Source organism: Castor canadensis, chromosome 1 (genome assembly GCF_047511655.1).
Source record: "Castor canadensis chromosome 1, mCasCan1.hap1v2, whole genome shotgun sequence".
Taxonomy (NCBI): domain Eukaryota; kingdom Metazoa; phylum Chordata; class Mammalia; order Rodentia; family Castoridae; genus Castor; species Castor canadensis.
Window position 1 is genome coordinate 179,667,428 of NC_133386.1, and position 25,705 is coordinate 179,693,132.

At 38.7% G+C, this 25,705-nt stretch overlaps 1 protein-coding gene across 5 annotated transcripts in view; it reads left to right on the top strand.

The window, feature by feature from the left end:
• Ttc17 (tetratricopeptide repeat domain 17) overlaps positions 1 to 25,390 on the top strand; it is a 123,470-nt gene extending 98,080 nt beyond the window's left edge. For 4 of the 5 annotated variants that reach the window (XM_020162345.2, XM_020162347.2, XM_074044639.1 and 1 more), the window contains 3 exons: positions 20,809 to 20,928; positions 22,508 to 22,651; positions 24,278 to 25,390. In XM_020162345.2, coding sequence (XP_020017934.1) covers positions 20,809 to 20,928; positions 22,508 to 22,651; positions 24,278 to 24,409 — 396 coding nt within the window. In that variant the 3' untranslated portion in view covers positions 24,410 to 25,390. Of the gene's footprint in view, positions 1 to 6,617; positions 9,825 to 20,808; positions 20,929 to 22,507; positions 22,652 to 24,277 lie in introns of those variants that run through there. The other variant, XM_020162349.2, reaches the window with a different exon arrangement.
• The last annotated feature ends 315 nt before the right edge of the window (positions 25,391 to 25,705 follow it).

Below are 25,705 nucleotides of genomic sequence, written 5' to 3' on the forward strand. Positions count from 1 at the left end.
ATGGCTATTGCCTAAGGAAAAAGAAAACAGAAATGAGGAGTTGTTTTTTAATCAAAAAGAAATAAAGGTAAAGGGATCTGAGAAAAAGTGATATAGATATAAAAGAAAAAAGACACAATACACATATAATAGGAGTCCTGAAGCAGAAACCAAAGCAATGAAGCAAAATAAATACTAAAAATTATAATTCAAAAACATGCTTCTTAAAGAAAAAAACAACTTGAAAGTACATACTGAAAAGGCACCACATTGTTGGGAAAATCAACCAGTATAGTCAATTCTAAAAAGTATTCTAGGAACTAGGGTGTTACCCAAGTGGTAGAGTGCCTACCTAGCAAGCGTAAGGCCCTGAGTTCAAACCATAGTACTGCCAAAAAAAAAGATGAAAATATTCTGGTGAAAGTATTATTAAAAAAAAAAACTTCTTTGAATATGCAGGTAAAATTTTAAAAAAAGAAATATTACCAGATTTGTAAACTATGACTCAGTTCCAGAAGACAATGGAGTACGAACATATTTAGGATACTTAAAAAAATGTAAGCTGGATGGATGCCAGTGGCTCTCCCCTTTAGTCCCACCTACTTGGGAGGCTGAGATCCAGAGGATCATGGTTCAAGGCCACATGGGGGCAAAAGTTTATGAGATTCCATCTCAATCAGCAGCTGGGTGTGGTGGCTCATGCCTGTAATCCCAGCAATGACAGGAAGCGTAAGAAATAGGAGATTTGCAGTCTAGACCAGCCGGGGCAAAAAGTGAGACCCTGTTTTAAAAATAACTACAGTTGAAGGCATGGCTCAAGTGGTAGAGTACCTGCCTAGCAAGCACAAAGCCATGAGTTCAGCACCTCCAAAGACAAAAATGAGCTAAAGACTTTATGTGCTACTAATTGACTATCAATATAGAGTCCACAGGCAAATTATGATGAGCATTTGGCAAATACTTTTCCCAAGAACCCCTTCTTGAGAAGGCTACCTAACTGGAGAATGAGTTTCTGACAACCTAAATCACCAGATCAGCATTGGAATAAGGGACTAGTGGTAAGCATGGTATTTTTTACCTGCAAAGCTAAGACTACTGGCTCTAAGAGAGACAGTATCATATTCTCGGAAAATACAGCTACAGTACAACTATCAAAAAATGGTGAGAGAATATATGAAAGGTAAAATAAGTTCACTGATTATTTAATAGTTATTAATTGGGAATTAAAGAATGGTGGGAATCAAATCCTGGTGGAGAAGGAAGAAAATATAAGTAAGAAAAGAATAGAAGGGAACCAATAGAATATAACCCCAAAAGTATAGAGAAATACTGCAAATTAGTATGTAAGTGTAATGTAAGCTCTCCTTAATATGAAAAGATGAAGTGACAATATGCAAATGAGTAAGTATAGTGAAAGAATACACATACACATGTAATTGCAGATGCATTCGGGGACTGAGGACAAGCATATTAATCATAACCATAAACGCAAATGGGCTTAGCTCACCTATTAAAAGAATAAGACTCTCAGATTAGTTAAAATATATACCCCCACCCAAAGAAAAGCATAACCAAAGATTATGCTGTATTCAAGACACACACCTAAATAAAATTTAGTAAGACTTAAAATAAAATTGTAAATGGACAAGACATTCAAAACAAATGCAAATAAGAGAGAAAAGTTTATGATTCCATACCTGACAAGGTAAAATTTAAATCAAAAGGCTTGAAGAAACAAAGAAGTATATTTTATAATGCTAAAGGATGATATAGTTCACAATAAGCTTATAAACATTATTAATGTTTATTTACCCAATAATTTAGAAACAGATTTCATGAGGTAAAGGAGATTCATAAAGAAATAATTAAAATACACCCCAATAATAGTAGGCAAAAAATTAGTAAGGATATAAAAGACCTAAACAGCATAATCATTAAAGTAAATTTTAGTAAGTATATCAAGTGCTAAACTTCAGTAATAGAAAATTCATCTTTTTTTCATTTGAAGCATAGAATATTCATGAAACTTGATCATATCAAAGCAATGGATAAGTTCAAATAAATCCAAAGGAAAAAATATAAATAGCATTCTCTGACCATAATGCAAAAAATAAAGTAATATAAAATTTAACAATAAAAAAATTAAAGCCCTTCTACTTGGAAATTCTAAAACATATTTAAACAGCTGTTGAGTCAAAGGGGAAGTACAAAATAAAAATTATGGGCTCTTGAAAATAATAGTAAAAACAAAATAGCAATCTGTAGAATAGATTAAAAGTTATTAGAAAAATTTTCATAACATTAAATACTACATCAGTAAAATGAAAAAAAGGAAGAAAATGTAAACACTCACAGGTAGGAAGAAAAAATAAACTGAACCAAACCAAAACAAAACAATTAACAAAGAAAAAAAAATGGCATAGTTACATAGAAAACTGGTAGAAATAATGAATCTAAAAGTTGATTTCTTTGATATATATTAATGGACAGATTACTAGCTAATAAATGAAAAGGGATTGCCAGAATAAACAGAATTTTTTTTTAAAATGGGAACTAACCACCTAGGATATTTAAAGAATCAAACTACTTTGAAAAAAATCAGAAAGTACTTCGCATAATTTATACACATAAATTTAAAGACCTAAATGGAGTATTTTTAAAGAGAATACAACTTATAAAATTTGACCTCCGTAGGTACAGAGTCTAATTCAAAAAATTGCCAAAGAAGAAATAGAGAAAACATTTAATTCCAACCATACATTTAATAGGCCTAGATGACTTCACAGGACATTTCTATCAAACTTTAAAAAGAAAAATGCAGTCTGGGTGTGGTGGTGCATATCTGTAATCCCAGCACTCAGAAAGATCATGAGTTCAAGGCCTGCAGCCTTCTACAAAGTGAGTTCAAGGCCATCCTGAGCTACATAGCAAGATTCTGTCTTAAAAATCAAAGATAAACAAAAAACAAAGAAGTGTTATTGCTTCTGTATTTCAGAAGCATTAAAATGAAAACTTTTATTTGAAAATGAAGCTAATGTAACACTGCTTGGTTCCCACATCTGAAAAAGTTGACATCACAAATAAAACTACAAACTTATTTCATTTGTTAACATCAATTCAAATGTGATAAAGAGAACATTAACAAACAAGCCAATCGCATATTTTAAAAAATACATCATGACCAAGGTCTTTATTCCCGGAATGCAAAATTAGTTCACTGTTTGAAAACTTAATATTCTTAATATTCACAGAGGTAAAGAGGAAAATCATTTAATCATACCCAAACTTGCACAAGCATCAGACATAACCTTTGCTAATTTATATTAAGAGCTCTAAATTAGGAATTGATAGATGCTTTTCTTAACATGATTTCATGTATATGCATACATATATGCATATATGGCATATATGTGGAAAAGCCAGACCTTACTACTGCTGTCTAGGTACTCTCCTAAAGCTGAGAACAAGAATGTCCATTGTATCTATTTTACTGATATAGAGAAAGAAAACAAAGACATGTATCTAACAAGATCATGTCTGGAAAACCAACTATAAAGAATAGGAAGATTTAATCAAGTAACAGGTTAAAAATTAATACATATCTTAAAATTAATATTCAGGGCTAGAGATGTAGCTCAGAGTAGAGTATTTGCCTAGCTTGCATGAGGCCCTGGGTTTGATCCCCAGCACTGCAAAAAATAATAATAATTATAATTATAATAATATTCCAGTTGGGATGTAGTAGGTCAGGATAGGTCAGTGCATTGCAGTAACTTGAAGTCCAGATACATTTCAAAACCAAATGTATAAAGACATCAAAGAACTGTGGAATATGGGATATGAAAGAACTAAATTGCTGATGACCAAAGAACCTTTTCAAGATGAGTTGGTGATTGCCAGCTGTCCTTTTCTCCCCCTGGGACTTTTGATCCTGGCCATGAGCTAAGAATTGGGCTTAGTCCCAGGAGAAAGCCAGTGCTAAGAAAGTGAAGCTTGCATCAGTTGCTCAAGGGGGGATTAACAGACTGGAAATTAAACACATGGTCACTCTTTTTCCCAAGAGGCATTTAATTAGAGACAGAGCCATAGAAATCTGGGGAATTAGCCTAAAAGCTTAGAAAGGGTAAAATGAAATAGTTTCATCTCATACCACTTAGGAAACAAAGAGCCAAATTGAAGTACATGACTGGACTTTCCCTCAATATTTTCATCTTGAGCCTGCCTGGATGGGACACTGAAGTGGGCTGGGAACCTCTTAAAAGGAAAGTTTTTTCAAGGGTGAAGAGGCAGACAATCAGGGATACTCAATCAAAGTCCTTAGAGAGCAACACCTGAGGAACAGGGATGACCCAAGGACAGATTAAGTTTTATTAACCTTCAGGACAGCCCAATGAAGCTCATTATCTGACAGGAGTGAGTCCGTACATTCCTCATCCCATGTGCCTAATGGAATGCGAGAGAGCCTGTCCTAGTGAAGTATAGTGCCCTTGGGAGCCTCTGTGGTTCTACATAGAAACACCAGCAGGCAGTTTTAAAATACTAGAAATGCAAAGCAGAAACATTTGACCAATGACAAGGTAGAATGTAGACAAAAGGAGTAGGCTTATAGGTAATCCAGGTATTATAGTTAAGAGACAAGGACTTTAACCACCATAAATAAGCTTATGGAAACAGAGGAAAAAGATGGAGAAAATAGATTAAAAGGGTATTTTCACCAGAGAGCTAGAAGCTATAAAAAAGAATCAGATTAGCATTCCGGAACTTTAAAACACAGTAATGAAGAACTCTGAGTAGATTTAATATCTCAATGAATATAGCAGAGCCCAGTATTGGTAAACTAGAGTAATATGCAAACTAAATCCCACAGAAAGAAAAACCTGGTAAGACTAAGAAAAATGACAGAAAAACATCTAGGGTCTCCAAGGTCAAGAAGAAAGAGAGTGGGGCTGAAGAAATGGACAAGAATATCCCAAAATGGATGAAAGATATCAGCCTAAAGATTCTAGGGGCTCAGCAGACCCCAAACAGAATAAGTACAAGGAAAATCACACCTAGGCACATCCCAGTGAAATCCTTGAAAATCAAAATAAAATAGCCAGTGAAACTGGAAACAGATGCCCATCAACAGAAGAATAAAATGTTTTAAATAAAATGTGACTTGCAAATGAACAACTGTAAGTCTGACAACCAACTTCTTATCAGGAACAGTGGAAATGGAACAAAGGAATGACACACTCCAGTTGCTGAATGACAACACTGCCACTCAAGAATTTTGTATCCTACAAAAATGAAGTAAATAATCACTGTGTATGATATTGGCCAAAAAGGAAAATAGATAAGTGGAATAGAATGGGAAGGCCATAGATGTATGGTCAAAATGATTTTCTATAAGAACACCACAATATTTGAGTGTGGAAAATGAAATTCCCTTCAAATATTTTTGGAAAGACTGACTATTCATATAGAAGGGAAAAAAACCTCAACCCCCATAGTTTACATCACCCACAAGTCAATTTGAATGAACCCCAGGCATAAACAACAAAGTAAAGCTAAAACAGTAACACTACCAGAACAAAACATAGATTGAAGAATATCTTCTAGTCCTTAACATTTATAGGTAAAGATGTTTTAGGGCATAAAAATCATGAGTTATAAGAAAAAATGATAGTTGACGTCATCAAAATTAAAACTTCTCTTCAACAGATACTTCAGAACATAGGCAAGCCACAGACTAGGATAAAACACAGCACATGTGTCACATAGGCCTTGAGTCCAGAATTTATGGGGAACTCCTTCCTACAAGTGCAAACTAAGGACCAATGACATATCACTTACATACCTTTTAGATAGTCTAAAATAAAAGAGTGATAATGACACACATTGGAGAGGGTATAGAGCAAGTAGAACTTTCATACATTACTAGTGGGAGTATAAAATGGGATCACTGTTTTCTAAACAGGTGGGCAACTTATTAAAATTTAAGCTTAAGTGAAACAGTAACTTTATGTTCACAAAAATACTTGTTAAAAAATGTTTCACAGTAGGCTGGTGGAGTGACTCAAGTGGCACCTGCCTAGCAAGCTTGAGGCCCTGAGTTCAAACCTCCGTGCCACCAAAAAAAGCCCAAAAAACTATAGATAGTTTCACAGTAGCCAATGAAATTGAAAGCAGTGAGATGCCCATCAATAGAAGAATGGGTAAATACAGGTGTATTCATATATTGCCTACTGTTCAGCAGGAAAGAGCCAACACAAATCTCAGCAATATGCTAACAAAGTTGAACATTAAAAAATGCATAACGTGTGATTCCAACAATATGAGATTATAAAATAGACAAAACTAGCCTGTTCGATGAACGTCAGATCAGTGATTGCTCTGTTGATTGAGAAGCAGAATAAGAGCACTTTCTGGATTGTTGGATATTTCTGACTTTTAAGTAATTGTCAAAACTGGATGTTATGCTTAGGGTCTCAGTATTTCTTTCTATGTAAATTATACCTGAATTTTTCAAAATAAAGGTAAAAAAATTTTAGACCACCAAAAATTGAGAAGTGTGTGTTGCCAATAGACTTACACTAAAAATCACTAAAGGGGAAAAAAAATAAATCACTAGCAGAGTTTTTTTTTTTTTTTTCCAGGCAGAAGGAAAATTATCCCAGATGGAAGTTCACAAATACAAGAAATAGCAGAGAAACTGGAAAAGTTAATGCCAGTGTAAATATAAGTATGGCTATACAAAATAAAGATAATATATTCTGAAATTAAAACTCACGGCAACAGTAATATAAAAGGCAGAAGGGAATTGCATTAAGTAGGTAGTCTTCAGTTAGACAGTTCACGTTCATGCAGCTCGCAGGCCTCCTGGGCCTCACTCAGAAAGATGTGAGCCAGGAAAGGCAGCACACCACTATAGCAGCATTAGGTGTAAACCTCCAGAGTGCCCTCATAGTGCACACCTAGTCTGGGGTCCTATTCTCAGCCTGCTCTTTTTCTGCCAAGTGATAGCTCAGGGAACAAATCAAATGATTTAGTGTGGTAACTATCTTGACTTAAGTGTCATAAGTTCCAGGTGAGAATCAGTATGTTTTCTAAAAGCCCCATGAAGGCTGGAGGTGTGGCTCAAGTGGTAGAGCCCCAAGTTCAAACTCCAAATACACACACACACACACACACTCTCACACGTCCCATGGGCATGGAGTTCTGCAGAAGGACAGGACTATAAGACTACAAGATCCATGGCACTCAGAACCTCGAAGCCCTGGCTTCCCACCAGGTATTTGTGGTTTATTTACAGTCTCCTAGTCCAGATACAGTTCACCAACCAGGGTCATTTTTACCATAAGCTGTGTTGCCTGCTAACAGCTAACATCACCCGTTATTAGGTTTTCAGGGGAGAAGAGCTAGAAGATTAATCCAGCATTGCTTCCCATTGTAGGTTCACAGACCGGCCTCTATGACCCTGAGTTAACAACTTTAGTACAGCACTCAGACTTCAGAGTACATCAGAATCACAATCCTGTTAAAACACTGGGTGTAGGAGTGAGCTTGAGAATTCACATTTCTAGCAAGTTCCCAGATGATGTGGGTGATACTGCTCTTCTGAGGATCACAGAGAAAGCAGGCCTTAGCAGATGGCAGTGATAATAGCAGAGTGCCACTTTCCCACTTGCACCATTCTCAGAATACCATGGATCTCTATATTGTCTTGGCTTCAACTTTTAAAATAGTCTTTATCCTTTATTATTTCTTCCAATGCCCATTAGCAATTTTCTCCTTAGGGAGTTATTGAGTTTGCATTGCCACTAATTATCACCAACTGTCAGCAACTAACATTAGACTCCAATTTAGCCATCAATCAGTCAGCATTATCAGACTGTCAACTTGCTGCTGACATTGCTCTCCACACATGGTACTCAAAAGCCTCTGCAAAGGTCCCTGCCCTGTTGGCCCCAGATGTGCACCAAGCTACTGCCATTGCCACTACAGCCTGTTTATATGCCAGGTTGCCACGTAGTCCTGTTTAACCTTAAGAGCTGGTACAGAGTAGTTCTCCCATTATGTCCCCCACTTCCCAGGTGCAGGCTCACTGATACTACTCCATGCTTGATTGGATCAGTGGCCAACCCAACTTGATCATAGCCAACCTAGCAGCTCCAGCCTCTCCCTGATCACAGACCTAGCCACAAATGTGCAGTCTCAAGCTCATGTGCTTATCTACCGCTGCCACTACTCTGCAATGCTGACTTCCAATGGCCTTAGAACTCACTAGACAGGTCATTTGTAGTCACACGTCTTAGTAAGCCCTCATGGCCTTGCTTTTGCTAGAACAGCAGAGAACTGCAAACACAGGCACAGTGCAGTTTTTCATGTTTATCTAGAGGCCTGTCACTGTCTGGCAGCAGTCCCAAGTGAAACTCAGGGGCAGGGGACCAACATATGGGTGAGTGTGTAAACACCATGGCTTAGAAGTCGCAAGTTCCTCGCAACAGTCCATGGGCCCAGAGCCCAGCAATCCACACTTGGGAAAGCCTGGAACCATGGCTTTCCACAGGTCATTCACAGTACTCCCATTCTGTTGGCAGTTTACCAGTCAGGTCATCTGTGCCACAGCAATGCTTTCTCATAACACAGGTGACATTCTAGTTTTATTAGGATTGTTTCCAGGGAAACAGCTAAAAAGTTAAAATGAGATCAACTTCCTATGAAGTTGTACTGTCCATACTGTTGTATGGACAGTGTTAGGATTTAGTATTATCAGGAAAATAATGTTAAACTAGTAGCAATATATTTTATCCTGTTAAAAATTGAAGGTGCACATTGTATTCTCTAAGTTAAACACTGAAAGAACAGTGAACAAATACATGATTCAGGGAAAAAAGAATAATAAAACCATTTTGTTAGTTGAAAAGAAGCAAGAAGGTATAAAAAGAATGTAAAGCAGGTGGGTGATATAGCAAATTGTAGCATGATAGAGATAAACCTGCTTGTCAGTGATTAACAAATACAAAAGAATTAAGTAAACCAATCTGAGCACTAACATTATGAAGCTGGCTTTAAAAATTGAACCAGATTACATACTTTTTTAAAAATGGTACCCCTTGCCAGGCATAGCAGCACACTTCTATAATCCCAGCACTTGGTAGGCTGAGGCAGGAGGCCAGCCTGGGCTACACAGCAAGACGTATCTCAAAAAAAAAAAAAAGTAACTTTACTTCTTAATGTAAGATATAAAATGGTTGAAGTTAAACAAATTGAGAAAAGAGACAGCATGCAACTACTAATCCAAAGAAAGCTGGTATGGCTATACTAAAAGACAATGCAGAATTTAAGGCAAGAAGCATTACTAAGACATTTCCTAATAAAACCAAGAGAGTATAATCCTCAGTCTCCCCTCAATATCCATATAGAGCTGATTCTAGAACCCTCTGTGGATGACAAAATTTGTGGATTCTCCAATCCCTTACATAATATGACATAGTATTTGCAAATAAACAGTGCATATCCTTCTGTGTACTTAAAAAAAAAAAGAGATTTCCTAATGATAAAGGAATATAGAAAATTGTAAATCTATATGTAACCAATAGCATATCTCCGAATTATATAAAATAAACATTAAACATTGACAGATCTAAAAGAACTGAATGAAACCACAATCCTAAACGACTTAACATACCATGCAAAAGCTGATAGAATTAAGCAGACAAAAAAAAAAATCAGTAAAAATAAAAGATATCTTGCTAATAAATGACCTGATATTTATGTAATCTTGGTTTCAGCTGTGAAATGCATAGAACATTTTCTTTGTTGATCATAAATTAAGCCTCAATTAAAATTTTAAATTGGTATTTTCATTTGTTTTTGACATTTTTGTTAGCATATATTAGTTGTGGTGGGTATCTTTTTTTCACACAGCTAGTAAGTGAAAAAAATGACATTTTTGGGGGGTAGGACTAGAGTTTGAACTCAGGGCTTTGCTAGCATTGAGCCATACCCCTTGCCTGTTACAATGCATCTTAATTAGATTCACCCCCCTCCATCATTCTCCCTCATCCCCCTGCCTCCTCCTCAATTAAATTTTAAAATCTGCAATCATTTAGAATGTTTTCTGACTATAGAATTAAGAAAAAAAAAAAAGAGAGATCCAAGGCAAAGGATAGACACAAAATCCCCACCTGTTTTGATCACATTAAGCAGTACCTCTCTAAATAACCCACAAGTCAATGACAAAACACAAAGAATGTTAGAAAATGTTTTAAAATGAAGATATGGCATATCAAAACTTACAGATTCAGCTAAGGTGATGCTCAAGAGGAGTATATATCCTAAATAGAGATATTTGTTTATAAAAGAAATAAAGGGAAGTAGCTGAAAGTCAATGATCTAGCCTTCTGTCTTCAAAAACTAGAAAAACAAATCAAAACTACACTTGTCCATCATGCTGGCAAAAGTCCACAACTTGGTAAGATACTCCTAGTAAGGCTGTGGGGAAACTGGTGCTGTCACACAGTGCTTGCTGTCACCGTGGAGAAATGCAAAGCAGAATAGCCACCACACAGAGGAGCAGAACTGTACTTTCTGTTCTTTGTGCCTTTTCCTGCTTTTAAGACTCTTTTCTAAAAATACATTGGCTAAAATATTAGAATAAAAATACCTGTGAGACGACAGTATTATAGCTTGATTTCTAATGGATTGGAACAACTCAAGTGCCTGGAGGTAGTGAACTGACTAAAGGAGCAGTTCCCTGTGGATGTTCATTATGTGGTCATATCCATAGCTGTCAAAAAGAACAAGGAGCATCTCTGTGAACTTCTAGGAAGTAATCTCCGTGATACTAAAGTGGGGGGGGAGGGAGTGGGAAAAATCTTAAGTTAGGTTACTATTTACCTTCTTTTTTTTAATGGCCAGGGGAGGAGAGAGATACAGAGCAGTAAACAGGAAGATTCTAAAACGGAAGACCTTATCTTAAAAATATTTTTAGGATCAGTGGAGTGGCTCAAGTGGTAGAGCGCCTGCCTAGCCAACATGAGGCCCTGTGTTCAAACCCCAGTGTGTACACACACACACACACACACACACACACACACACACACACACACAGTGAATGGTTTCTCATAAAGGAGACAGGGAATGAAAGAAGCTAGATATTTCCTTGAATCTACATTATTTTTTCAATTTGACTTTAGATCTAAATAAAGATTTTATATAATTAGAAAAAAATTCATAAGTCACTTCCTAAAAGGAAAATGAAATGAACCTAACTATGAACCTAATTCAGTTATTGTTATAGTCACATCAAGAAGAATTATTCCAAGTGACTTCAAAACATAATTAATTATTTGTACTCCTAGCAGAATTTTTTACCCTAAGAACAAAAAAAACCTTATACTAAGAATATACTTTATACCAGTAATGCTATTGTTAATACATACATTGACAGTGTTCTTCTGAAATTGTAGGTGTAGTATGTGTTGTAAAATAGGGAGTTGTTTTTAAAGTTTTGTTTTGTTTTGTTTTCCTGATACCGGGGTTTGAACTCAGGGCCTCACGTTTGCTAGGCAGGTGCTGTGCCACTTGAGCCACACCACTAGCTCTTAAGTTTTGTTAGAGTTGAGACATATTAATTGTACAAATTTATGGGGTGCAGTGTGATGCTTCAATACATCTGTATATTGTGTAGTGATCAAATCAAACTATTTACCATATCCATTACCTGAAACGTTTATCATTTCTTTGTGATGGGAACATTCAAAATACTCTCTTCTAGTTATTTTTAAGTAACTAGATTTTAAAATAAATCACAAAGTAGTATCTACAGAAGCTTTTCTTCTTAACTGAGATTTTGTATCTATTGATCAATCTCTCCCTGTCCAGACTGTCCATACTTTGGTAACTTCAGTTCTACTCTATACTTATATGAGATCAGCTTTGTTAGATTCCACAGATGAGTGAGATCATGCAGTATTTGTCTTTTTGTGCCTGGTTTCATTTAATATATTGACCTCTAAGTTCATCTGTTACTACAAGTGACAGAATTTCATTCTTTTAATGGATGAATAGTATTCCATTGTGTACATACACATTTTCTTTATCCAGTTATTAGTTGTGGATACTTCAGTTGATTGTTTATGTTGACTGTTGACTAGTGCCTCAGTAAATACCAGAGTACCAATGTCTCTTCAATGTGCTGATTTCGTCCCCTGTAGGCATATAACCAGTAATGCAATTGCCAGGTCATAGATCAGTTCTACTTTTAATTTTTTGAGAAACCTCCATACTATCTTCCTAATGGCTATATTGACTTGCATTCCCACCAACAGTGTCTAAGAGCTTCTCTTTCTCTGTGTCAGCTTTTTTTTTTTTTTGGTCTTTTTGATAACAACCATTCTAATTGGGGTGAGATAATACTTCATTGTGGTTGTGGTTTGCATTTTCCTAATGATTTGTGATTTTGAGCATTTTTTTCACATACCCTTTGGTCATTTGTATGTCTTTTGAGAAATATCTTTTCAGGTATTTTGCCCATTTCTTAACAGATTGTTTGGGTGATGGGGTTGAGTTCCTTATATGTTCTGGATGTTAACCCCTGGTCAGATGCATAGTTTGCAAATATAGTCTCCTGTTCTATAGGTCATCTCTTTACTCTGTTCATTGTTTCTCTTGTTGTCCTGAACCTTTTAGTTTGACATAATCCCATTTATCTCTCTTAGCCTTTGTTGTCTGCTCTTGAGTTCTTATCCAAAAAACCATCACCCTCAACATGTCAACGTCCCCTATTTTCTTCTAGTAGTTTAGTAGTTTGGGGTGTTTAGTGTTTAGTTCAGTAAATGAGTAATTTTGTTAGTGTTGAGAACTGAAATTTGGGGTATGGATAAAAGAAAATACAGATGTGAAAATAACTTGATGTTAAATAAACATCTGTAGTTATGGACTAGAAGTAAGGATTTTTGATATGTTCTATTATTTTCAAAACAGACATTTCCTGACTATTTGCTGAAAAGAGTGGAAGCAGTGTCTAGCCCAAACCATTAGTGTCCAGATTGTGATATTTAGGTACCATTTCCACTAAAAGGAGCCAGGATTCTGTATAGAAACAGCTTCTACCAAGTATAGGAAAGCAAGGAAGCTCCCACTCCTAAAGACGGGGTGACATGAGTAACCAGGATACAGATGCAGTGGATGGGCTGTGTCACAAATATTTATGCTAATAAATTTGCTGTGATAACTTTATCTTGGAGGATGCACCCAGAACAACTTGTTTATTAAAATGAAAGCCATTAGAAAGCAACAAGCATGTATCATCTGCATTAATTGTACTTTGAGGCAAACAGATAATTGATAAAGAAAAGGCTTGATTAAGAATATTCCAACTAAAAAACTGGAGTGGTAATATTAATTAATAATTTTATGACTATGATCATTACTGGTTGCTGATGTCACAAACAGAAACCAAGATCATATGTGTAGACTGTTGGAAGTTCACATCACTACCTGTAAAATAGTTTTCCCCCACTCTTCCCTAAAAAGTCAAATTGAAATTCATTCTAAACTCTGACATTTTATGGAAAGTACAAGGGACAGAGGAGCATGTTAAATGGGACTGTGGAGTTGCATCACAGAGGCCAGTCACTAGAGGGCCACAGGATGTATAATGCTGCTCCTACAAGAATAATTTATAAAGAACAAAATTAGGTAAAGATGGACTCTAGAGATCAAATATAACTTAAAGAGCACATCAACCAATTGCAGTGTGTGGCCCTTATTTTAACTATAATTCGCACTGTAAAAGTAAAACGAGATTCTCATGAGACAGTTGGAAATATACCAACTGAGTAGTTGATATTAAAGAATAATTTGCATTGTGTGCTGGTGGCTCAAGCCTGTAATTCTAGCTACTCAGAAGGCAGAGATCAGGAGGATCAAAGTTCAAGTTGGTGAGACCCTATCTTGAAAATGTCCAACACAAAAAAAAGGACTGGCAGAGTGGCTCAAGTGGTAGAACACCAGCCTAGCAAGCATGAGGTTCTGGGTTCAAACCCCAATGCCACCAATAATAATAATAATTAGTAATATTTTAGGCATAATTTATTAAGCTTATATTTTAAACATGAGTTTTTATCTCAGAGGTACACACTGAAAAATCTACTGATGAAAATACATGAAGTCTTAGATGTGCTTCAGTTTAATCTAGATGAAAGTATAGATGAAACAAGATTGTTCTTCTGTTGATAATTATTGAATCTGGTGAGGAGCACATGGGAGTTTATAATTTATAAATTATATAATATATGAAAATTATTCATTATAAAACATTTTAAAGATGGGATAACAAAGATGAGTGAATAAATAGCATCAGAAATGAGTGGATAAGTAAGAAAAGCTAATGGCACATCTTAAGCTAAAAATACATTTAGTTATTTAAGCATGTTACTGAAATGCTCAGTGGATGGATAGGTCAGTTGGATTAGACATTATTACATAATTGGGGTCTTGCAAGCTTTGTGTAAAAAGAATCACCTGGATTCTATCTGTCCAAAGACTCTGTGCTAGCAAACTCAGGTCTCTTGGTAAATGAGTGATACACTACTTACCTTTTCTGCTTTGCCATTCCCTCACTACACTGTGGACATTGCATCACTAAATAAAGCATTAGGCTTTAAAAAAATTATCTGAAATATGGAGACAGATAATTGAATCAGCAGACTCGGGAAGCACTATGTATCCTAAACTGGATAAATAAAAAAATACCCATGTCCAGATCCATTATAACCAGGCTACCAAACAGCAAAGACAAAGTTATCTTAAGTCATTTATTTGAGTTAGGGGACTGTCAGGAAAACAGAAATGACACTAGGTGTTCCAGAGGACAGAATTTAATTTAGAGAATTGATGACATTGTGGAGGCTGAAAGAGACAAAAGGGTACATTGAGGCCGTGGATAATAAGCATAGCCAGTTATCTCCCATCCCTAGGAACGTAAAAAGACAAGCAGTGGGCTTTGAGAACTTACTTAGAAGTTCACAGGAGGCACTCTGGCTAGCTAGGGTCTCTACCTGTGAACATGAGGATGGTTCAGGGAGGCCAAGAGAGCCTGAAGACTGGTGCCCAGCACCAAGTGCTGCTGCTGGAATGACCCTGATAGGAGCCCTGGGCCAACAGGAAGCAGGAAGGCCCTTCTCTTGCTTTCCAGTCTGCTGGTGGTAGAAATCTGCTTGAGGGGAAAATGGGATTTGCAGAGTTCTTGCCAAAGTATCACATGCAGATTATAGAATTTGGATTTGGACTGAGAAAGAACAGCTTAATAAACATCACAACAGCCATTTGTTTATGCATTAAATGGATATGTAGGAGAGGCTTACTATGTGTAAAAGCCAGGTGACAATTTTAAATGGATACTAAACCCCCTAGAACTGTATGACCTATAGTCAGGGGAAAGTAAAGATACTTAAGGACAGAGAACTAGAAAAGTTTCACTTCCAAGAGTCCTGCCCCAAGGAACCTCTCCGTACACTAAGCACTGGAGACACAAGATTGGCTAAGCAGGTAAAATGATAAAGGTGTGCAAGCCCAATCAATCATTGCCTATGGAAAACATTATTTTGTGAATTTTAAAAGAAATGACTAAACTGAAATACTTACGTTAGTCAGACTTTTCATTGCTGTAACCAAGTACCTGAGATAAACATCTTACAGGAGGATAGGCCACACTCAGGAGACTGAGGCAGGAAGAGCACAAATTTGAAGCTAGCCTGAGCTACACAGCCAGAACATATCTCAAAAAAAATAGGGGAGGGGTGGTTTATTTTGGCTCATAATTTCAGAGGTTTCGTTCTGAGTGTGGCTGGATCCATTGCTTCAGGCCTGAGGCAAGGCAGAAGATCATGGATGCTCACCTCATACAGCCCAGGAGTTAGAGGAGTAAGGGGCCAGGGCCAGGATACACCCTTCAAAGGCATGCCCCAGCAACCCACTTCCTCCACTAGGCCCCACCTTCCACAGTTTACCATTTACCAATAGTATGTTCACATTTTTAATCCATCAGTGGAAGATACAGAAACTATAAACAAATCAGTTTGATTTGTAAGGTCAGTGCTGATATAATCAGATGAATTTTTAAGGAAGGACACGCAGTAAAGAAGAGACATGGTGCTCTTGAAGAGAAGAGCTGGCAGTTCCTTAGTGCATTTTAATCCTTACCTCTTATAGAAATGCTCAGTTCCCAGCTGGGATGTAGCTCAGTGGTATAGCACTTGCGTAGCATGCACCAGGCCCTGGGTTGATACAAAGCACTGCAATGGAAAAAAAGAGAAAGAAAGAGGAAAAAGGAAGGGAGGAAGAAAGGACTCAATCCCACATGAATTAAGGACTAAGGATTAGAAACAAAACTTTAAAAACTAGAGTAAATATGTGGGAGGTGCTATTTTTGACCATAGACTAGGGAAGGGTTTTTTAAAGTAGAGATAGAAACACTAATTATAATATGAAATGTTAAACTCAATTATATGAAAGTTTGGATTTTTTTTTTTTTTTTTTGGAACTGGGTTTGAACTCAGAACTTCGTGCTTGCAAAAGCAGGTCTATCACAATCCAGTCCATTTCAGTCTGGTTTTTTTGGAGATGGGTTCTTGGGAACTATTTGCCTGGGCTGGCCTTGAGCTGTGATGCTCTCGATCTCAGCCTCCCAAGTAGCTAGGATCACAGGCATGAGCCACTGGTGCCCAGCAAAGTTTGAAATTTTTTAAGTTCTAGAGAGAGAAGCCAGAGTGAGAAAATATATGTGAAATACATTTAACTTCCACAAATGGTTAAGATATGGAACACATAGATGATGAGAAATGTAAGTACTCAAATAGAAAATGCTTTGGGTTGGAGATGATGCCCAATCATGGAGTGCTTCCCTGAAGCCACTGAAAAAAATAGAAAGATATTAACTCATTTCAGAGAAAAGATCCGTATGAAACAATTAATCCCACTAATAATCAGGGAGTGTAAAACAGGACCACAGTCAGATGTCGTTTTACCCCCACCGATAGAGTCAAGGGTTAGGAAGATGCAAGGACTCACAGGCACGTTTAAACTACTGCTATACTGGTGGGGCTGCAGATTGACACAGGTGCTTGGGAAACAATTTGGCACTCTCTCTGTCTTTGAACACTGGTGTGTCTTGTCACCCTGCAGTTCTTTTAGTCATTTACTCTGGACTAGATAAACTGCACATTTATTTGCAACAGGAGACATAAAAACAAAACAATTCAAATGCCCATCTATAGAAAATGGATAAATGCATTGTAATAAATTCACTTTGTGGGCATTTAAGTGTATAGCAAAGAAATTGAATGAACTAAAACTACACACAATTACATGGATTAATCTTTTTTTTTTAATTTTTATTTTTTTATTATTCATATGTGCATACAATGCTTGGGTCATTTCTCCCCCCTGCCCCTACCCCTTCCCTTACCACCTACCCTCCCTCCCCTCCACCCCCTCGATACCCTGCAGAAACTATTTTGCCCTTATCTCTAATTTTGTTGAAGAGAGAGTATAAGCAATAATAGGAAGGAACAAGGGTTTTTGCTAATTGAGATAAGGATAGCTATACAGGGAGTTGACTCACATTGGTTTCCTGTGCATGTGTGTTACCTTCTAGGTTAATTGTTTTTGATCTAACCTTTTCTCTAGTTCCTGGTCCCCTTCTCCTATTGGCCTCAGTTGCTTTTAAAATATCTGCTTTAGTTTCTCTGTGTTGAGGGCAACAAATGCTAGCTAATTTTTTAGGTGTCTTACCTATCCTCACCCCTCCCTTGTGTGCTCTCACTTTTATCATGTGCTCAAAGTCCAATCCCCTTGTTGGGTTTGCCCTTGATCTAATGTCCACATATGAGGGAGAACATACGATTTTTGGTCTTTTGGAACAGGCTAACCTCACTCAGAATGATGTTCTCCAATTCCATTACATGGATGAATCTTAACAGTGATGAGTAAAAATCCCCAGTTCCAGAAGCCTGCACACAGTAGGCCATTTTTATAAAGCTCAGGAAGAGGCAGTCTAACACATTGTTGAAGCAAATTGGTGCGTATACAAGTGATGGACCTATATTTAAAAGGATCAGTGGAGCTGGACGTGGTGACATATGCCTGTAATCCCAGTATTCAGGAGGCTGAGACAGGAAGATCATAGGTTCAAGGCCAGCTTGGGCTACAGCTTGAGGCTCTGTATAAAAAAAAAATTTTTTTAAGTAGACTATCATGTGCCTCTAGAAAAAAGACAAGAGGATATGATAGTGTAAGAACACATACATATGTGCAAGTTCTTTCTTTAATAAGGAGGTTGTTTCTGGGATATTCATTATTTTATGCTTTACAATATAAATATGTCTTATAAAAACCTGAATATTACATAATTACATATAATTATACATGTTATACAATTATATATTTACATAATCATAAATAATGTCCTTTTGTAAATTAGAGATTGGCATTAAAGAAAGATAATTTTAGTTAAAAAATAAAAGCCCTGGGGCTGGTGGAATGGCTCAAGCAGTAGAGCTCCTGCTCAGCAAGCATGAGGCCCTGAGTTCAAACCCCAGTGCTAAATAAATAAATAAAAAGTCCTTTGGAGAACCCAGTCAAAGGGATCAAGTCACCATGAAGGAAGAACAACTCAGGCCAGCTTCAGATCTCTGTCACAGCTTGCACACCAGGAGGCGGTGGAAAAATGCCAGCAGGTTATCTGAGGGAGAATACATTGTGGTTTTACATCCAGCCAAGCTCTCGTTCAGGAACCTAAATAACAGAAAGTGATTTTTTCTGTGCTGGAGGGGTTAGTTTCCTCTGAGGCCTTTCTGCTCAGCCTGCAGGTGTCTACCCTCTTGCTACCTCGCCACATGTCCTGCTGTCCACACAGGATCCTAATGTGTTTCTTCTTATACTTCCTTCATATAAGTCCAGTCATACTGGGGTAGGCCTGGTCTTCATAGCCTCATTTCTACTTTATCTCCTCTTTAGAGACATCCACATACAGTTCATAATTTTAAAATACAAATTTTAGGAGAACAAAATTCAGCCCAAAGAATTCTCAAAGAATATTGTTCCCATGAACCTTGTTCAGGAAGCTACTAGAAGGTGAATTCAACCAACCAGGATTGTTGGAGAAACATACACAAATAATGTCCATGATCAATCACTGACTGAGTACATCTTTTGAGAGCCAGTGCTACAACAATGTGGGGTGTGAGGCAACATGTCAGAACAACATGCTGTGCCCTGGCCACACAGCTACAGAATTACCAAAATTGCACTGCAAAGAAGACAGGAAGTGGGGTAGCATTTCTGATCACCTCTTCCATGATGGTTGGGAATCAAGAGACCATAAATCCAAGTGGACAATTCCAAAATTAAACCTAAGTGCAAAGTTAACCCTAAATTAAATGCTGCTAGGACTTTGTGTGAAGTCCTAAAGGAAAAGGTAGCATCTCACTGCGGGGAAAGGTGGATTTTTTCACTAAATATTGTGTGAACAGTGTAAGAGGCTGACCTGGCTTGTGCCACAGCAAGCCTGCAAATTGTCCCCACTAGCGTGCTCCCTGCCCCCACCTCCACGAGGTAGGACATGAAGAAAGGTCTTCACAATCACCATAAGACGTTACATCACTTGGTACCTCTTCTACTAAGTAAGTTCAGAGCCACCATTGTTCAATGAATATACTCACTAAGTAGGCAGCCTCCCAAGAAGTCTTTCTAAGGTTACTGTATACTCTTTGGGGCCTGGAGGCCTCTTATACTGTTCACTTGAACTTGTGTCCACTCAGAGACAGGAGAAAATTTATATTCCTCATGGACATTGGCCAATTCCTGCTCTTTGTCTCACTTTACACACACATGCACAGATGTGCACACATGTACCCTCTTCTGCCAGCTAGCCCTGGATAACAGTCTTTTTCAAAAGGCCAGATACTGTTATGGCTGAGAATGCCTGCCCCCACCTCCACAAGGAATAGGGACATTTTTGTATTTCTGGCAAGACATTAAATTGTTGCAATCCTATGGAGAGCAATGTGGCAGTAGCTATCAAAAAAAAAAAATATATATATATATATCCCCTTGACAGAGCAAGTCCTCCTCTCTGCACTTGCACAAATGTAAGATTACACCTATGCAAAATTATCTTTGCAGTAATGGTGAAAAACCGGGAAAAAGGGAAATATTCATTAGTAAGGATCCAGTTAAATAAATAAAGTTAGGTCCACATACAAGGAAATACTATGCAGCTGTGAGCATAAGAGTGAGGAAACTTTTAGAAAGATCTCCAAAGCACATTGTTACTGGAAAATGAAAAGAGCTAATGAATGCCACCTCTTACATCAACAATAGCTTAGCTCATATGAAGAGGTGGGAGTATCATCCTATATTCATACTTACATGCATAAGAAACTGAAATTAGTGTTACTTGGATGCAATAGAGATGTGTAACTTTGTGTACTTCCTGGATATCAGCAAATGAATTAGTTACCTATTTGGAAATTTCAGTAAACTTAAACAGAACACGGATGTGGAAATAGTCCTGCTGTTTTAGTACTTCAGTGGCCTTGGGCAAGGTACTAACTTCTCTAAATCACAGTGTTCTCATTTATACAAAGTCTGTCTCACAGCACCAAGCTCATGGAAGTGTTGTAAGGATTACTGAGAGCACAAAGAAAGTGCTTAGCCAAGTGCTGGCACCCAGTAAGAACTCGGGTAAGTGGTAGTGACCTGCATTACTGATCTTAATCTTGGCTATTTAGAATGTTATTCAACAGACACCAACCTTAGCTGGTCATTCCTTTGTAGAACCAGACATCCTGGGTCCTTTCCAGCATGGCAGCCCTCTATTGGAGAGTGAAAGGCCAAGGAAAGAAAGCAATTGACTGCCTCCGCCAGGCCCTCCACTATGCCCCACACCAAATGAAGGTGAGTGCAACTCAGAAGGCAGGAACTTCCCTCCTAAGGCCCTTTCCATTGCTTGGTGGTTTATTCTCAAACATGCAACCAGCACGGAATTGGTGCCAGGAAATCCCCTGACCTGGCTTGTGCCACAGCAAGCCTGCAAATTGTCCCCACTAGCGTGCTCCCTGCCCCCACCTCCACGAGGTAGGACATGAAGAAAGGTCTTCACAATCACCATAAGACGTTACATCACTTGGTACCTCTTCTACTAAGTAAGTTCAGAGCCACCATTGTTCAATGAATATACTCACTAAGTAGGCAGCCTCCCAAGAAGTCTTTCTAAGGTTACTGTATACCCTCTGGGGCCTGGAGGCCTCTTACACTGTTCACTTGAACTTGTGTCACTCAGAGACAGGAGAAAATTTATATTCCTCATGGACATTGGCCAATTCCTGCTCTTTGTCTGACTTTACACACACATGCACAGATGTGCACACATGTACCCTCTTCTGCCAGCTAGCCCTGGATAACAGTCTTTTTCAAAAGGCCAGATACTGTTATGGCTGAGAATACAGTTTTTTTAGTAGCATGTTTGTGTCCACATGTGCCAAGTTCTGCATTAATGTGGATCTCATACTTTCTGAAGACCCAGCTTACATCTCATTTGATTGTCCAGGCTGTGTATAGGACGGGGTGGAGACAGCAGATTTCTAAACACAGTTCAGCCTCTTACCAGCTTTGTGGCCAGTTATTAAATTCCATGACCTCATCTAAGGACATGTGCTCTATCGATGTCCTTTTTTCTGTTTCTCCTGTCTCCTGTAGAACTCAGCACAGTGTGTGAGATAGGCAACAATAGATCAGGTAACATGTTTAAAGGGAAAATGATTTGTGATGTCAGTAGTGTTGCTACTTGTTCAAGCAAGTAGCTACTTGTACAAGGAACATCATTGTGTGCTGCTTACTATGACACAGCAAAGAAGGGCTAAGGCTGGGTCAGGAGCTCAGCAGACTTTCTGTAGGGCCAGACAGTAAAACATTTAGGCTCTGCAGACCAGATAGCCTCTGTTGGAACTGCATGCTTCTGCCATTGTAATATGAAGTTAGAGTGTAGTATAAACAAACACACAAAGGAATGGGAATGGTTATGTTTCAGGAAAACTTTACATCTACTGGTAACAGGCTAGATTAGGCCTGTGGGCAGAACTTTGCCGCTGGTCTAGGTGATATCAGTGGTCCTTGCATGAAATACTTTATCTCTATTACAGCTTCACCCAAACTGTGGTCTGTGGACAAGTGTCCATCCACAGACTTTTATTTCTAGTCTGGAATGATACAAAAGATTGCACCAGAATAAATGAACTATAGCTGACACATTTGTTTTATTTGTATTTTTTGTCGGTGAAAGAAGTAACTGATTTGTATCTTGGTGTAAACCCCTATTTTGGTCTCCTGTCAGAGTAGTAACACACAGCAGACTAGCACTGTGAATTGTACTACTCTTATCATTTACCAGTTAACACTGAGTGCATTCTTTAGAATCAAAAAAAATCCAGAATGAAAGCTCGGTATTCTCTCTCTACATTCTCCTTCCTTCCCCTAGGATGTGCCCTTGATTAGCCTGGCCAATATCTTGCACAACGCCAAGCTCTGGAGCGATGCCGTCATCGTGGCTACTATGGCGGTCGAGATTGCCCCGCACTTTGCTGTGAACCACTTCACACTGGGCAACGTCTACGTGGCGATGGTGAGGCTGGGGTGTCTGCGGATCATACCACCGCTGCTGTGGCACAATGGCACATCTTTGATTTCAGAACTTCAGAATATGTCACTGCCCTCCACTTTCCCCTAAGTTTTATGTGTAAAATTACCAGCTTCACTGAGGGTAAAATTTATGGCTAAGGGATTTGAGAGTTTGAGGATTTTTTAAAGTTTGTGTAAGTATGTACAACTCTAAGTTTCTCAGCGTGAGTGTAACACCTGGTAGCAGAGTCAGATTTATCTGCAATTTTCTGGAGATTCTACCTGTTCCAGAAAAACCTCACCTGACACTCCGTGTAGACACACACACACATGCCTGCTGTTGTGCTTCCGGGTTGGTTGGGCTACATTCCTGTTGTCGCACTCATGATCTTACACACGTGCTTCTCTTGCTGAATTTTCACCTTGTTTTATAATTTATCACTGAGGCGTTTCTCTCTCTCTAGACTACAAACTCCTTAGTGACAAAACTCCTCTTCCTCTCCCTATTCGCAGCACCTCATAGTGTTGGGCACATACTAGGTGCTCATTAAATATTTAATGAATGACAAGATCCCGGGAGTTTCATGGATACCATTTTCAGAGATGACGGCAAAGCCATCATGCACATTCCTCTTGGTTAGAACCAAGGACTGGTTTCAGAACTTAAAATCCTAGGCGTCCCCGCCCCCCCCCCCCAAAAAACCTGTCACAACCAAGCATAATATGAGATTCATGCCATCCACTTTCATCAAAGTGTGGGGTCATACACGGGGCTCTTCCCAAGCTGCTCTCAGTAACAGTTAATAGAATGGGCAGCCGTGGGCTATGAGCTTTATGTGTCATCCAGGACTCCCGGGGCAGGAAGTGGAATCTGGCCAGGTTGGTATTATTGAATGTGCAGATTTCCCTCTCTGCTTCTTAAAATTGAAGAATCTGTTTTTGTCCCCAGTAACTGTGAAATGTGCTCTGTGAATGAACAATTCTGTCTCTCACTGGGCTAGAAGGAGTCATTTAACCAGTTGGTTAGGGCCCTTTTTCAGAGTGCCACTCCAAATAAAAGATTAATGCCTTCAGTATGGCAGTGGTCATCTCCAAGCCCTGTTAGTAATTTTAAATGTCAGGAAGAGTAAAAAGTCTTCTGAATTTACAAGTCTAATTGGGATACCCAATGATGGGAGTTTACTCCCATCATTCCATCTATAGGGAAAAAAAAAAACAATCCAGGTAGATGTGTTATGAGCATTTTCCAGGCATGATTCTGGAGGTTTCGGAGAAGATTAAATGGAAGGATTTCATAAGGCACCTAGCACAGTGCCTGGCATTTCAGGCTCTGATGTTGGTTCTTAGTAAGAACTACTGTTACTCCCATGGCTCATGTCTCCCTTTGTACAAGCTAGCCTTTCCCTTTCCATTTGCTTCTTGACATTGGCCATCTTTTGCTTTGCGATGAAGTGCCTTGTGAATGGAGTCCACTGTCTCCTTCCTGACCTCAGCTCTCTGCAGACTTGAGTCCACTGAGAAGATGCTGAGGACTGTCACCAGCACAGAGTTGCTTTTCAAGAACACAGAGGTCATGCCATGATTAGTCTGCTGGTACCATCCTCTCACATTTGACCCTTTCATCTCACAGGAGGAGTTTGAAAAGGCACTGGTGTGGTATGAGTCGACACTGAAGCTGCAGCCTGAGTTTGTCCCAGCCAAGAACCGGATCCAGACCATCCAATGTCACCTAATGCTGAAGAAGGGACGGCGTTCTCCGTAGTGCACTCCTCCTCTCTTCCCTTCACTCACGCTCTCAAAAACAGAATCAGAACAGAACCCAATCATTGCCAGTATCTACTTTAATGATGTGTGTAAAAATAACCAAGTAAGACTTATTACAGGACTTTTATGTATGTGGGAATTGGTTTGGTTTGGTTTTTAAGTTCCTTCTTTCCCCTGCCAACCTCAGAAGAGGAAGCTCCAGAAACAAAAAATTCTTAAAAGGAAAAATGCAGCTTAATGATATTGTGTAAATACTGAGCCAAGACATTTCAGGAGCTCTGCTCTGCCTCCAAAACCTCCAAGCCGTTAGGGCTTCTCTCAGTGGTCCAGCCAGCCTCCTTGGAGGCCAACCCGCACTGCACATTGTCTGCTTCTGTTGTAGGCATCTTGCCACTGGAAACACAGAGTCCATCTGGTGGCTGTCAGTGAGAGACGGTGCCCGGTGCTATCTCCACTAGCTTGCCCTGCTGTCCTGTCTTGTCCATTCCATGCTGCTAGGTGACAAACTCTCAGAGTAGTTTGCAGGGGACGAAGGGGGAATGATTTTTAAAACAAAATATTTACAACAACAGAAACTCTTAGATCACCTGACCTTTGTAAGTTATTTATGTTGGGGAGGGAGGGGGGCTGAGCAGGGGGAGTCAGCAGTGTGAACATCTTTATCATTTGTACTTTAATTAAAAATCAAAGGAAACAATACATTGAAATCCTATATAACAGGTTTATATATAGAGAATATGTATATTTGAAGCTCTCTACAGACCAAGTCCATGTTTTACTAATTCTTTGTTCGCTGTGTTACCCATCTTGGAATAAGGCGTGACTGCCAGCTCCCTCTCCGAGGAGAGCCGTGAGCCAGGGTTGAGTGTCTCCATACAATGCCTTTACCTGTGGCCCCAGGAGAATAAGAAACTCCAGCATTTGGGAATCTTCAAGGGCACATACTGAGAACAAAAATAAAAGTTGCTTATGAGCAAAATAGGTCTGGAGTGTATTTTTCTTTATTATTGGGCTGATTTGAACTACCCTGGAACCTCACTGTAACTCTGCCCTGACCTGCCTAAGTCCTGGGTTTTCTTTATCTTCCTTTCCACAGCAGCAAGGTGAGGGATGACACAACCAATCACCAGATTGGTGGCAGATGGACTTAGTGGCACGATACATTTGACTGGGAAAGACACGTCATCAGCAGGTGTTTAGAGTTTGGTGTATAATTGACCTTCCCAGAAAAGGAAGAAGAGTCTAAGTACAGAGTCATAGCTCCTCAGATGAACACTGCTCCTAACTAGGCCCA